Genomic DNA, 12,931 nt, shown 5'->3' on the forward strand with positions numbered 1-12,931 from the left:
AAATAAATTAAAACAAAGAAAACGTGAAGCGCTGAATAGAAAACGGAAAATAGAGTTGGGTGACTGAGCTAATATTTCATGATAGCAACTCTGTATATCTATGTATATCTATCTGCCTCGTAATGCGCTATTCCTGTCTCCATACTTTAACACAAGTTATCTTCCCTATATTCACTAATTACTCAAACAATACGATTCCCTTCCTACCTCTCGTACCATATCAATACTCGCCATATGTATTCATCATTCATCCACCTAACTTATTATAACACGGTTCTCCCTTCCCACAGGAGTCTCGACGTTGTTGCCTTCGAAGTCTTGAAGCTGCTGAGTGACGCTGTCACAAAATACAGCCACAGTCACACACAAAAGTAACATGGTCATCGCTCAACCCAATCGCAACGACACAACAATAACGTCATCTCTCAACCCAATCGCAACGACACAACAATAACGTCATCTCTCAACCCAATCGCAACGACACAACAATAACGTCATCGCTCAACCCAATCGCAACGACACAAGGTCCTTTGTGAAGCCCCAAGGACCGTCGAGAGCGGCTTGTTGATGCTCATACACCTCCACTTTACGCTACGGAAACATGGAATCCATTCTTCTCAAGACTTTGCATCAGAATCATTCGTCCTATTTATACATCATCATCATATATACCAATATACGTAGAGGAAATACTTATGTCTGTGCTCCAACAGCTTTCATCATTTAGCGTCCCATTTCTAGCATAGAATAATCATAGGTTCGAGGCATTACTGTATGGCAATAATGTAGAAAACGGAAGTGGTTTTAGAGTCGATATATATATTTTTTTCGACCAAACTCCTGCAATGTACTTTTCCTGATATATGATTGGGAATATATCTTTCCAAAAGAAAAAATTCAATGATTATACATATATCATATACATTGTAACAGAAATTACAAGAACAGAAAATCTAGGAAGACACAGTATAAGACTATATAACATAACATAAAAATCAGAGGCCATACGCATACACACCCCTTACACAACAGACACACACACACTCTGCCACTTAGAAAAGCTAACGCACTTACAGTCACACATGAGCCGACTTGTGCTAGTAATTACAACCTTAGAACACACACACACACACACACACACACGCGCGCGCGCGACCTGCGTCAATGATGACAGGTGGAGACTAGGCTCTCAGTCCTATACATACAGGGAGAAGATGGTCAATACTTTTCTTACGACGAATGGTTACCACTTCACGCTGATGGCTTTAATGACCTTGACAGTCGATAGGCCCAGAGCCGAAATAGCCAATTAGTGTTAATGTGAAGGGTTGGCTGTTGGTCATTTGGGATTTAAGCCTATCCACGACTAGGGTTTATGTATATGGCCGTCAACGTCAGTTCATAGCCACCAGAAGTCTGAACCCATTCCTCTGGTTTTTAAGACAATTATGAGACCATACACACTCTCGCTGTCTATCTGGTCCTGATGCAGCTGGCTGCAAGAATGTAGGAAACATTGAACCAACAGAGATAAAAAAGAACTTACAAAATGACATTCTAAGCAAAGTATCTGTAGAATAAGAAAAAAAAGAGAGAAAACGACCTTAAACGTCAATTGATACATATTTTCTTTTGGAACGTATACAAAGAGAAAAAAAGAAAAATGCTGCTTCCCCATAATGCTAAAGAGAAATTCCAAGACCACACTAGCAAAAGTTTGACAGATGAATATCGATAATATTCTATCATCCTTATTCTTCACAAGCAACAAAGTTGTGTGCAGTTTGGTTACGCTTCACTGACTGGAGAGCTTTGAAAATTTTCACATCGAGCCTTCCTAACTTAACAACTTCATCAATTGGACATATCTAAGCAACGTATCTGATTATGTTACAAATATCTCTGTAGAAATAATAGCCATGAACGCTCTCGCATTTGTTAGTCAACGGAATTTGCTTGGAGTCTTTTTTTTTTCTCAAGACAATGTAGAAGCAATTTTAGAATTCTTGCGTGTTAGTTTTCTTTGTAGTCTGACTTGTGTAGGAATGAAAGTATTCGACATACTTTACTTCATAACCGAAAAATAAGCAGAATTTTTTGCTGATAAACGCCTTTTGTTTTATATATATATATATATATATATATATATATATATATATATATATATATATGGTAGGGAAACCAAATAGGAGATTAAAGAATGAAGTGAAAAAGATTTAAGTGATCGAGGCCTGAACATGCAGGAGGGTGAAAGGCGCGCACGGGATAAAGTGAACTGGAACGGTGTGGTATACTGGGGTCGACGTGCTGTCAATAGACTGAGTAGACTGAACCAGGGCATGTGAAACGTCTGGGGTAAACTATGGGGCCTGGATGTGGATAGGGAGCTGTGGTTTCGGCCCATTACACATGACAGCTAGAGACCGAGTGTGAGCGGATGTGGCGTTTCTTCGTCTGTTCCTGACGTTACCTCACTAACGAGGAAAATGGCTGTCAAGTAAATATATAGAAAGGATAACAAATGAGCGCGTGATCAAGGATATTCTTATGAGTCCACGAGGAAATGAAACACGATAAATTCCCAAGGGCACTTTCGTGTAATAATCACATCATTAGTCCTCATGGACTCATAGGAATATATATATATATATATATATATATATATATATATATATATATATATATATATATATATATATATATATATATATATATATATACCAAAATGTGTATAAGTTTATATATGAGGCCTCCACACATCTCATTTTAATCCTCACGGTCACCAGAATAATATAGTGGGTCATACAAGACAGGGAGAAGTGGACAGTGAAGGCCAGCCGATCGGGAAACTCCTCAGAATGTTCATGTGGAATTTCTCTGAGGTCACGGCCGCTCTAACCTCTGATTATTATAGTCTTTCGCAGTTCGATGAAATACGACACACACACACACACACACACACACATATGGAACAGGAATATAAGGAAGAGGAGGGTAGGAAGAAATATTAGGAAGCATTTCATTAACAATAGAGTTGTAGACCCGTGGTTCATTCAAGAGGAATCAAATCCAACTTCCATCGAAGGGTTCAAGATAGTCAATAACTAATGCATGGATATGAGATGGGATCCCATGAATATGAAACTCCTTACACGTATACGGAAATAGGATATAAACAGGTCCTAAGATAATAAATCAATGTATAAAAGTATATACTGGCACTCATGAACACACACGTACTGAGAGAGAGAGAGAAGAGAGAGAGAGAGAGAGAGAGAGAGAGAGAGAGTGAATGTGTGTGTGTGTGTGTGTGTGTGTGTGTGTGTGTGTGTGTGTGTGTGTGTGTGTGTGTGTGACCTGTTCAAAACTTAAAAGTTTTTAAACCAGTTTGAAGTAAGTCATCAGTGAAAACTTCCACGAAAGGACCAAGGATAGAACCAGACGTCAAAAGTTAGGCAAGAACCTTGTTGGGAAAAGAAGTGAAAAGGATGGAAAGAAGTACGTTTTTAAGGAGTACTTTTTTAGTATACAAGTAGTGGATAGGTGGCATAAAGTGAAATTATGAATGTGGACAGTATACAGAAGTATATAAGAAATATATGATAGTAGAGAAAATTCAAAATATAGGGTCACAAGAGTATAAAACTCTCTCCATGTACAATATGAAATGGCTATTACACACACAAACACACACACACACACACACACACACACACACACACACACACACACACACACACACACACACACACACACACATACACACACACACACACACACACCGTTTGTGACGATAGCGTAGTGAACCAGCACTACAGGGGCTGTTAATTTCTCCTCCTTGGCCCAGGTTGTTGTCTTTTCTCTCCGCCCTGCATACATACACCTGGGTTGCTTTCATTCGCTCCACAAACACATTCTTCTCTCTCTCCAGCTTACACGCACAACTCGCCTAAATGATATCCACTTGATTCCTAGTTCTTAACTCTTATATTTCCCTACTGTGAGCGCTACGTGTTAGCCCTGCCGAATGACAGGATGTCAATATAGACAAAGCAAGCTCCCGATATGCGATCCATATGAACGGAGAACTTTCTTCACCTACTGTATAACACACAAAGAGTAAACACACACACGCACACACACACATACACACACACACACACACACACACACACACACACACACACAAATACTTTCCAGCTCACTAATCACCGAGTGTCTGAGGCAGTCAGTCAGTCACCTGGAGGTGGTGATTTCAGCATCGATCATAAACAATGGCGGGTGTGGACTTTGTCGGAGCGTGTACAATGACCTCACCAGGCTCCTGCCTCCGTGGCCTCCAGCCAGACCTCCCGGATCTCTAAAGGCCTCCAGCCAGACCTCCCGGATCTCTAAGGGCTTCCAGCTAGACGTTTGGATCTCTAAGGGCCTCTAGCTAGACCTCCCGGAACTCCAAAGGCCTCCAACCAGACATCCTACAGCTCTAGCCAGACATTCAAGGCCTTTCATTTGTCCTTCGGGATCTCCAACTAGGCCTTCCAGGCCTTCGGTCAGATCGTCCGAACCTCCAGCCAGTCCTCCTTACTCTGAATCCTCCATCCAGACCTCCAGGGCCTTGAGTCACACCTTCCTGCTATTTCTCCCGGACTCTGCGGCCTCCAGCCTAACCTCGATCTCAAGCCTCTGACACCTCTAGTCAGACCTCTTGGGCCTCCAACCAGACCTCCCGGACTTATGAGGCTTCCAGCTAGGCATATTTTGATTCCAAAACCTCCAGTCAGACCTTCCGCGCCCTTGGGGCCTTTCTTAACACCTCTTTGGCCTTTCCTTGGCCTCTAAGACCTCAAGCCTAACGTCCTGGACTTCTGGGGCTTCCATCCAAACCTCCTGGACCTCTAGAACCTTCAGCCAGACCTCTCAGACCCCTGCGACCTCCAGGACCTCTACGTGTCCGTGACGGACGCATTCCCCGTCTTTCCGTGATGACAAATGTGTTCCAACATGATATCCGGCGTAAACGGATCATCCATTCATGGACCGAACCAATTTTGACTCACGGGGAAAAAAGTCACCCCATCAACCTGTTAAAAGCGAGTATCAAGCCAGGGAAACATAAAAGCAGAGGTAGTAAGAGAAGCGAGGTATTCGTAGGTATTGGTTAATATCCGGTCTTGGGGGGGCCACTTTCACTCTCCACACTCCTGGCACCGGTGGAGTATTTCTGGGGATCACCGCGCTCCCTTCCTCCCAGTCGTTTTTCTCACACTCTGGAAGAAGGAGGAGGAGGAGGAAGAAGAGGGAGAGTTGGGGGTTCGACACCCTCTGGATATCAAGCAGAATATAGAAAAGGATATTAAGGAGAGTTAAAGTATGTCAGCAATACATAGTGCATCCGATGTGTATTACGAGGTACTGGTTCCATTGTAATCACGAAGTACTGGTTCCAGTGTAATCACGAGGTACTGGTTCCATTGTAATCACGAGGTACTGGTTCCAGTGTAATCACGAAGTACTGGTTTCATTGTAATCACGAGGTACTGGTTCCATTGGAATCACAAGGTACATGTGTGTCATTCGTCGCCTGTCATAGACGGTATTTCAGCACGAGAGGCGATTCATCACACTTGCCACAGCACAAGCTAACCTTTTGGAAAATTGAGGTAGCTAGACACAGTGTCGGGTTAGTGGAAATAATCAGTGCAGCAACGACCATGACAACCTCTGACGCAACGGTTCCCTCAACCAGCCAACACGAGACATCAGGATCACCCCGAAGTGTGAAGTTCCTCATCTCGGACCTGATCGAAGTCTTCAACGACGTCGATCTCGCCACCGCCGGGAAGGTCCTCCTCCTGACAGTAGGTGCTCTGCTCATCTACGACCTGCTGGTGTACTTCTTAGCCTCGACGTCGAGCAGGAAGAGGCTGCTGGTGACGCCATGGCTGGTCCAGATTATGGCGAACTCCTGGGACGACTTGGGACAACGTGGAGCTTTTGCCAGGTGAGAGGATTACATGACGGTAGTGATTTGTGACAGAGGAAACGGGAGATATATATATATATATATATATATATATATATATATATATATATATATATATATATATATATATATATATATATATATATGTATGTATATAATCTGTCTTTTGGTTCTGTTTTTAAACGTTTCCTTTCCGTAGGTCATTAAATATTCTTCTGTCCTAAGGCCACACTGGTTCATTCACTTTTCGTCTTTTCTTAAGCCTTACTGTTGTATTAATGTATCTCCTATCTGTACATACCACTGTTTCAAAGCGACTTTTTCTATCCTTGGGATCTTCTGTTCCGAAAAAAACTTCTTCTATCCTTATATCCTCACGTTTTTTTTTTTTTTCTATACACGTTTCCCTCTGTCCTTAGATCCTACGACGCTGTGGGTCCGGTGCTGAAGTCCCTGGCGAACACGGCCGCCAAGTACGAGAGCAGGTGGGAGAAGAGCAGACTCCCGTAGAGCAACGTAGGGATAACCGGAAGAGTCCCTTAGTCATCATGACTCAGCGGAACGACTTGAGGGCGAGCCGGATCTTCCTATGGGACGCGTCAGGACGGAGGGGGGAATGGGAAGGATTACTGCCCTTAAGATAGTGCTACACTGAACTAGAGGTCTCGTAAAACGGGGATGAGAGTCTTCCTCTACCATATTCCTTCAGGAAAATTATGGACTGACAGATGGTATCTAACAGTGAAAAGTCTTCAGGGGATGAGACAGCTTGTGTAAGAAGATGGAAGCACCATCGAGTTGTTCCAATCTAGATCTATAGCGTGTGTAGGAATCGTGAGCTTGATCTAGTGTGAGCTGAACTCACTAGAATATTTATGTAGATCTTGTCTTACGTTGAATTATTTATTCCCATGTATCATATAACCGAATACTAAAGCAAGTACATATTCTTGTTTATATGTAAGATATATGAATGTTATTTTTATAATAAACAGTTAAATGATATGGGTACCTCGCAGTAATGTAACCTTGTGTGATATCTTTCTTGAAACTTAATTTCACTGATTATCTGTTTAGGAAATGGAAATTATCTGTTTAGGAAATGGAAAGCTAAAAAGAAAATTATATAATGATAATCTAGATAAAAAATCCCTCTAGTCCTTTTAAAAAGTGTCTATAATCTATATATTACCCTTGATGATTTATGGACATACTTCATTTTTAGTTAGTTATTCAGAAAAGTATCTATAATTGATGCATCATGATAGATAGAAGCTTCTATAATCTATAAGGACATATCCTTATTCAACCAGAAGTGTCTGTAAATCATCATCATCTTTAATAGAACAGAAGACAATATACATTACAGTATACATACATCATCTTTAGTTATGCATTCCAGTTCATGCATCATCTTCAATTATATATCGAAATATCTTTGATTTATCTATAATCTTTAATCTTGAATTTCTCAGACAAGTGTCCATGGTTCATCTATTGCACTCAAAACTTTAGAGAGGTATTGACAGTTCATCCTTATCCTTTAATTCTTCAGTGAAGTGACTATAATTCATACATCACACTTAATAACTTATGAAAACTCTGTATGATTCATAAAACTTCTCTAAAATCCTGAAGAACTGTCTATAACTCATATTTTCTATTTTCTCAGTTTTTTCCCCCCCACACACTCACTTTATGCACTCTCTGTCGTTCTTCTGCGACCCTTCACTCCTACGCCTCGTCCTCCTCCTCCTCCCACAGGACCCATTAACGCCCTTTGGTCAACTATCTAGACGAGGAACTGCCTCAGAGAGCATTGCGTAACCTTCATGTTCATCCCTCTCAACCAAAATTCCAACTCGTCGCTTTCCTTCTACCCAAGCAAGTTCCTTCCGGCCCGCGCTGTGCCTCGGTCAAAGAGAAAAAAGACCCTAGTTCGCTTCTCCTGGCTTGGGTCCAGCTGCGAACACCCGACCAGCACAGACTGGTATATCCAGCCAGCCGTATCATCTGAGGCAATAACCTCCCCCTAACAGCCGTAGATATCTTTTACCTGTGTTTCCTGACGTAATGCACCAAACGTGCCTGACTTTCACCACCCCCTCTCCTTTTTTTTTGGGTGACTTAACCATTGGATTACCAGCTAAAGATGGTGCAATGCCGGAGGCGGAGGAGGTGACCACCACCTCAGTGTGAGGGAACGTGTAGTTCGACGATATATCACACTTTTTATATATATATCTTTTTTTTTTTCTTTTTCTTCATCGTTATTCCGAATGCCTCTCTCGTCAGCTAATGTACGAGCACTGATCACAGACGATAACTCTTTTTTTTTTTTCCTTTTTTTTCAGCTTTCGGTTTATGAAACAGACACATAAACGCATTAGGCCTGGAGCTAGAACGAGGATTTCCCTTAAAAAAAAAAAAAAAGAGTTATAGATGTCGGAAGTGGTCACTTCTGGTTCCTCCTCCTCCCGCTCCAGTCTCGACCTCATGAGACTCCGTGAACTTCCTCACCCCCATGGCTAAAGGGGGTGGGTGCGGGTGGGGAGTTGGAGGTGAGGTGGTAGAGGGGCGAGGGCGGGAGCAGAGCGGGTGTAACGGGACGTGGGCGATGTGCCTCGCCTGAGGGAGTAAGAAGCAACTCTTTTGCCGCACGTGGATCGACATGGTAATCTTTTCTCTACTTTCACACACACACACACACACATACACACACGAGATACATATGTATACCAACACGCACACATGTATCTGAAGCTAAATCAATAAGTGTGTGGTAAGTGGGATACGACCGTAATTTAACCTGTAATCACAAACAGGTATTTCGCGCCGTTTGAATCTGTTCAAAACCACAGATATTTCTCTGTACAGTGGCACCAACAGACAGGTCTACCGAGCTATTATATACACCTACGAAAGAAGGCCGTGAATGAGGGTTTTATGTACACTACACCTGAAATGATACATGGGTATTCCGAAGTTCCAGCAGCCCAGAGCTGTGCTACATCCAGTTGCAGGAAAAATATAGACTCCTTCAGAGCGAGAAGTTCTTTGACGAGACTGTACTCCAAGTGATATAACCTCTCCAAGGGAGACCTTTTCACCCTCAGTATAATCTCGTCAGTTAACGAAAGGAAGTATAGTCTCATGCAGGAAGTTCCCACCCCAAAGTGGTAGATGCGGAGAAGGAAGGGTAATTGTTCACATACACACCCCTTGCAAGATCTGCCACGCATAGCAAGTGACCTTGAGGTTGAACGAGCCTCCATAAAGCGGGTCCTTGGGTTATATGCGTAGTATATAAACACCACTCCACCAGGCATACACACATCTGAAACTATGCTCCCCAGACAGGTACGAGTTACACTTTCTCCTCCCCTTTTCAGGACACTATCCATACCTCCATCGTTACAGACACCGATTCAAAGTACCACAAAAACCGGTCTGTCTAAGAGGCATCTCCCACAATGAAGACCTACTGCCCTGTGCCCACCCAACTGCGATGAACACACGTTAACACACCTTATAATCTGTGGTCCAGTCTGATGGACGTGGCCAGTTTCCTTGGCGTAGCGAGAGTTCTGTGGGGCTAGGGCAGGAATATATATATATATATATATATATATATATATATATATATATATATATATATATATATATATATATATATATATATATATATATATATGTAGTCTATCATTTGTTTACGAGTTTGCTCTGTTTAGATGTCTAATCATATAACTGAATATTCCTTGTAATCCGGGATCTTTCAAAGCAATTTTTTTATTGCCTTTACTTTCTTTTGTGACCTATGGACTATAAAGCTTAACTTTCTTTCTCCTCCTTTCCGCCTTTTACCTTTGCTATCACTTTCTCCTTTCTCTCTCTCTCTCTTTTTTCTCCTTCTCTTCAATCCTCTCACACATTGCTTGTGTCTGGTTTGCTTGCACTTTCAACAGAGACTTTCACTTTTACGCAATAAAATTTCCCACCGTTGATCTCAGTCGTCATCAACAAACGCTGGGTAGATGAGAAGGAGGAAGGGTCATTGTTTACATACATCCTCCTTTCAGATCCGCCACACGCATCATAGTGACGTAATGCCTCCTGGCGGTCTTTATTTACGGTGCTCCCGTCTATGAAGCTTTCATGTGTTCATTCTATCTATAATTTCCAACGATGCGTTCCCAAATTATCGTGTATCTTTAAACTTATTGAATCCGATTATCATGAAGCGGGTAAACATGTCAGATACCTTTCCCGAAGCATCGTATGACCAGTCATCATGTATTTCATAAGTTGATAATCCGGTTTTAGGTGTATCAACATTCAGAATATATGTTCTTTAATTTTCTAATCAGTATTCTACCGAAGGGTGAATGTTCAAACACAGGTTCACCGAGACTGTGAATGCTACCCTGACATTTCACCAATAAAGAGACACCATTAGAATTACTGTTACATTCTCCAAAGTAAACAAGTTATAATCATAACGTACGATTATTACATGTTTACAAGTGATCACAGTAAGATGAATGGCTTGTGAGATACACTCTCCAACGACAGGAACTGACCAACATCACCTCAACACCTGTGGAGACTCCAGTGCCCACCCATCCTGTATGGGTCATGACACACCCAAGATGAGAAAAGTGGGAGGTGGGCAGATTAGAAAGGGGAGTGCGTGGTGGGATGAGGAAGTAAGATTGTTAGTGAAAGAGAAGAGAGGCATTTGGGCGATTTTTGCAGGGAAATAGTGCAAATGACTGGGAGATGTATAAAAGACCTGTTTATAAACCAAGTGTAACCCTTCAGCATCCTCAGCTTACGAAGCTAACCAACTAAAATTCCACTCCATAACTCACAACAACCTTCCTCACCAAAATTAGTTTTTGCACTCCAACATTGCATACAGTGACCTCTTGGAGCGCCTTATGAACTCTCCTCCGATGCTTCCTCATTTTCTCAACACTCCAGTCTACCCACCCTATCTTAGCAACCACAGAAAAGAGAGAAAAAGAATGCACATACTATAGGAAAGCAGGCTAGCCAGCATTCACACAACAAACAGAAACCAAGCTCCAAATATTTACCCTAGACAGCTTCCCATCCTGCTACCATTCCATTTCACACTTCATGAACACTGCCAATCAAGCCAACAATATAATACACACACATCAGAGAAACAAACTGCTTCTCATAGATAGTAGAACCATAGAACAAAGGAATATGATCACACAGGCCCACACTCTCCATCAGCAGAGAGCACAAAGCAGACTCACACTGTAAACAATATCATCACTAACCTAATCACTGGGAAACAGGCAGCAAAGTGGCACCCATTCTTTAACACTTTGGACCACAGAGCCAACTACAACCACCTCTGAAGAATAATAAAGAAAGACCACGCATACCATAGACCTGAAGCTTGGAAACATGGAGCACTATAATCCAAAATAACATCCCTGTCCCAAAGAACACACAAAAAAGCACTCATGAAACACTGTTAGAAAATTAGCTCCAAACCAACCGCAACCACCTTCCCGCACTGCACTAGTGACAACAGATATCAACAATGCATTGGACACTATTACCCGAAACATCATCCGACAAAAGGTACTCGATACCATCTTTCACAAATAGTGACCAAGAGCAAGAGTCAGTCGCAAGGGTTTCACCACTATAATCTTCAGACTCTACAATGAAGCTCCCAGGAGGCGCTTCTTTCTCCAACCTTATTTTAATCTTTCCTTCCATAACCTCCGGCTCTATAAGCATATCACACCGTAAAACTCCTCTCATACAGATGACCTGCCGTTTACGTCACATCTCGACACGACCCTATCAAAAACAAACATATAACATTGTATCATAAAATGAAAGCAATGGCTTACTAAGAACGATATATCTGCATCCCTAGAGAAATCCACCGTCTCTCTCTCCTAACTCTGGGCAGACACAAATCCATTCCACACGCTCCTATAATCCTGAATGGTCGATCGCTTCACTCGAGAGATCTACAGCAATAAAAGGTATCACGTACGACATGCATATGAGATTAACTCCCCCACACCACAGACATCAACACAAAGACCATAAACAAACTAAATATCCTAAGAACACTTACTGTCATCGGTTTCGGACTAAGAAACAAATCCATTAGCATCAGCTGACAATCAGTTCATCCGCTCTACCGTAAACTACATCTCGTCTTCATGGTTATCCATAATCTCACAAGCCAGATATAGCAAAGAAAGACCTCAGACCAATCACTGGCTGCAGCTAAAAGTACTGATCATCACCTGTACAGTGAAACAATAATATTTTTTTTTATATACAATCTAACGTCAATATGATCAATACCCATTTCTTTGTAATAGCCCCAGACCCCTCCCAGTTTAAGCATACAACAACCATCCACCAACCCCCCAAGCAGAAACAAAAAAAAATCTTACCCTTGTTTAACACTTTAGCAATCTATACTCGTAGATACATCTTTCCCTCAATGAACATGACATTGAATAAGCACATAAGTGCTAAACAACAGTCTTCACAAACCAATTTCAAATCTTACCTCACTAAACATCTGTGCACTTGAAACGAAGCTCCCCAGGCTTGTACGAGTAACGCTTTCTAGGCTGCGTTCTGAACACCATCCATTTCTACAACACTGAAAAGTAAAAATCAGCATATTAAACGACCTGCCGTGCTCACTGTAAAGACGCTGAACACTTACACCTTAACTGTCGTTCACTTAACCCACAGACAAACACACATTACCACACTCCTTAACTTGGACAAGCAAGGGCAGATCTTTTTTTTTTTCTCGGCTATAAAGTGAATTACCATGAGATGGAATACATGTACAGAGTGTAAACACCTTCATATCAAGACTAGACAAACGAGTCAGTGATGTTTAATGAATAAACAGTCCTGCTTCAG

General features: G+C 41.9%; 3 protein-coding genes across 3 annotated transcripts in view; 2 read left to right on the top strand and 1 right to left on the bottom strand.

Annotated features, from left to right (window-relative positions):
- Positions 1-869, top strand: part of LOC139755775 (uncharacterized) — a 7,985-nt gene extending 7,116 nt beyond the window's left edge. Inside the window, exon 3 of the mRNA XM_071674397.1 lies at positions 291-869. Within this exon, the coding sequence (XP_071530498.1) occupies positions 291-375 (85 nt within the window). The 3' untranslated portion in view covers positions 376-869. The remainder of the gene's footprint in view (positions 1-290) is intronic.
- Positions 1-12,931, bottom strand: part of LOC139755903 (leucine-rich repeat-containing protein 45-like) — a 92,083-nt gene that overhangs the window by 55,079 nt on the left and 24,073 nt on the right. The window contains exon 2 of the mRNA XM_071674631.1: positions 12,564-12,659. The gene's annotated coding sequence lies outside the window, so the exon portion shown is untranslated. The remainder of the gene's footprint in view (positions 1-12,563; positions 12,660-12,931) is intronic.
- LOC139755776 (uncharacterized) lies at positions 5,234-6,988 on the top strand. The gene is made up of 2 exons (XM_071674398.1): positions 5,234-6,001; positions 6,403-6,988. The coding sequence occupies exons 1-2, from the start codon at positions 5,712-5,714 to the stop codon at positions 6,491-6,493; spliced, it is 381 nt and encodes a 126-aa protein (XP_071530499.1). The 5' UTR covers positions 5,234-5,711; the 3' UTR covers positions 6,494-6,988.

Source organism: Panulirus ornatus, chromosome 20 (genome assembly GCF_036320965.1).
Source record: "Panulirus ornatus isolate Po-2019 chromosome 20, ASM3632096v1, whole genome shotgun sequence".
Classification (NCBI taxonomy): Eukaryota; Metazoa; Arthropoda; class Malacostraca; order Decapoda; family Palinuridae; genus Panulirus; species Panulirus ornatus.

What these genes read in the sequence shown, in the direction of transcription:
- LOC139755776 (XM_071674398.1), top strand. Translation starts at nt 5,712, where the DNA reads ATGACAACCTCTGACGCAACGGTTCCCTCAACCAGCCAACACGAGACA. An exon ending in CAACGTGGAGCTTTTGCCAG is followed by an intron (nt 6,002 to 6,402) that starts GTGAGAGGATTA and finishes CTCTGTCCTTAG; the next exon opens with ATCCTACGACGCTGTGGGTC.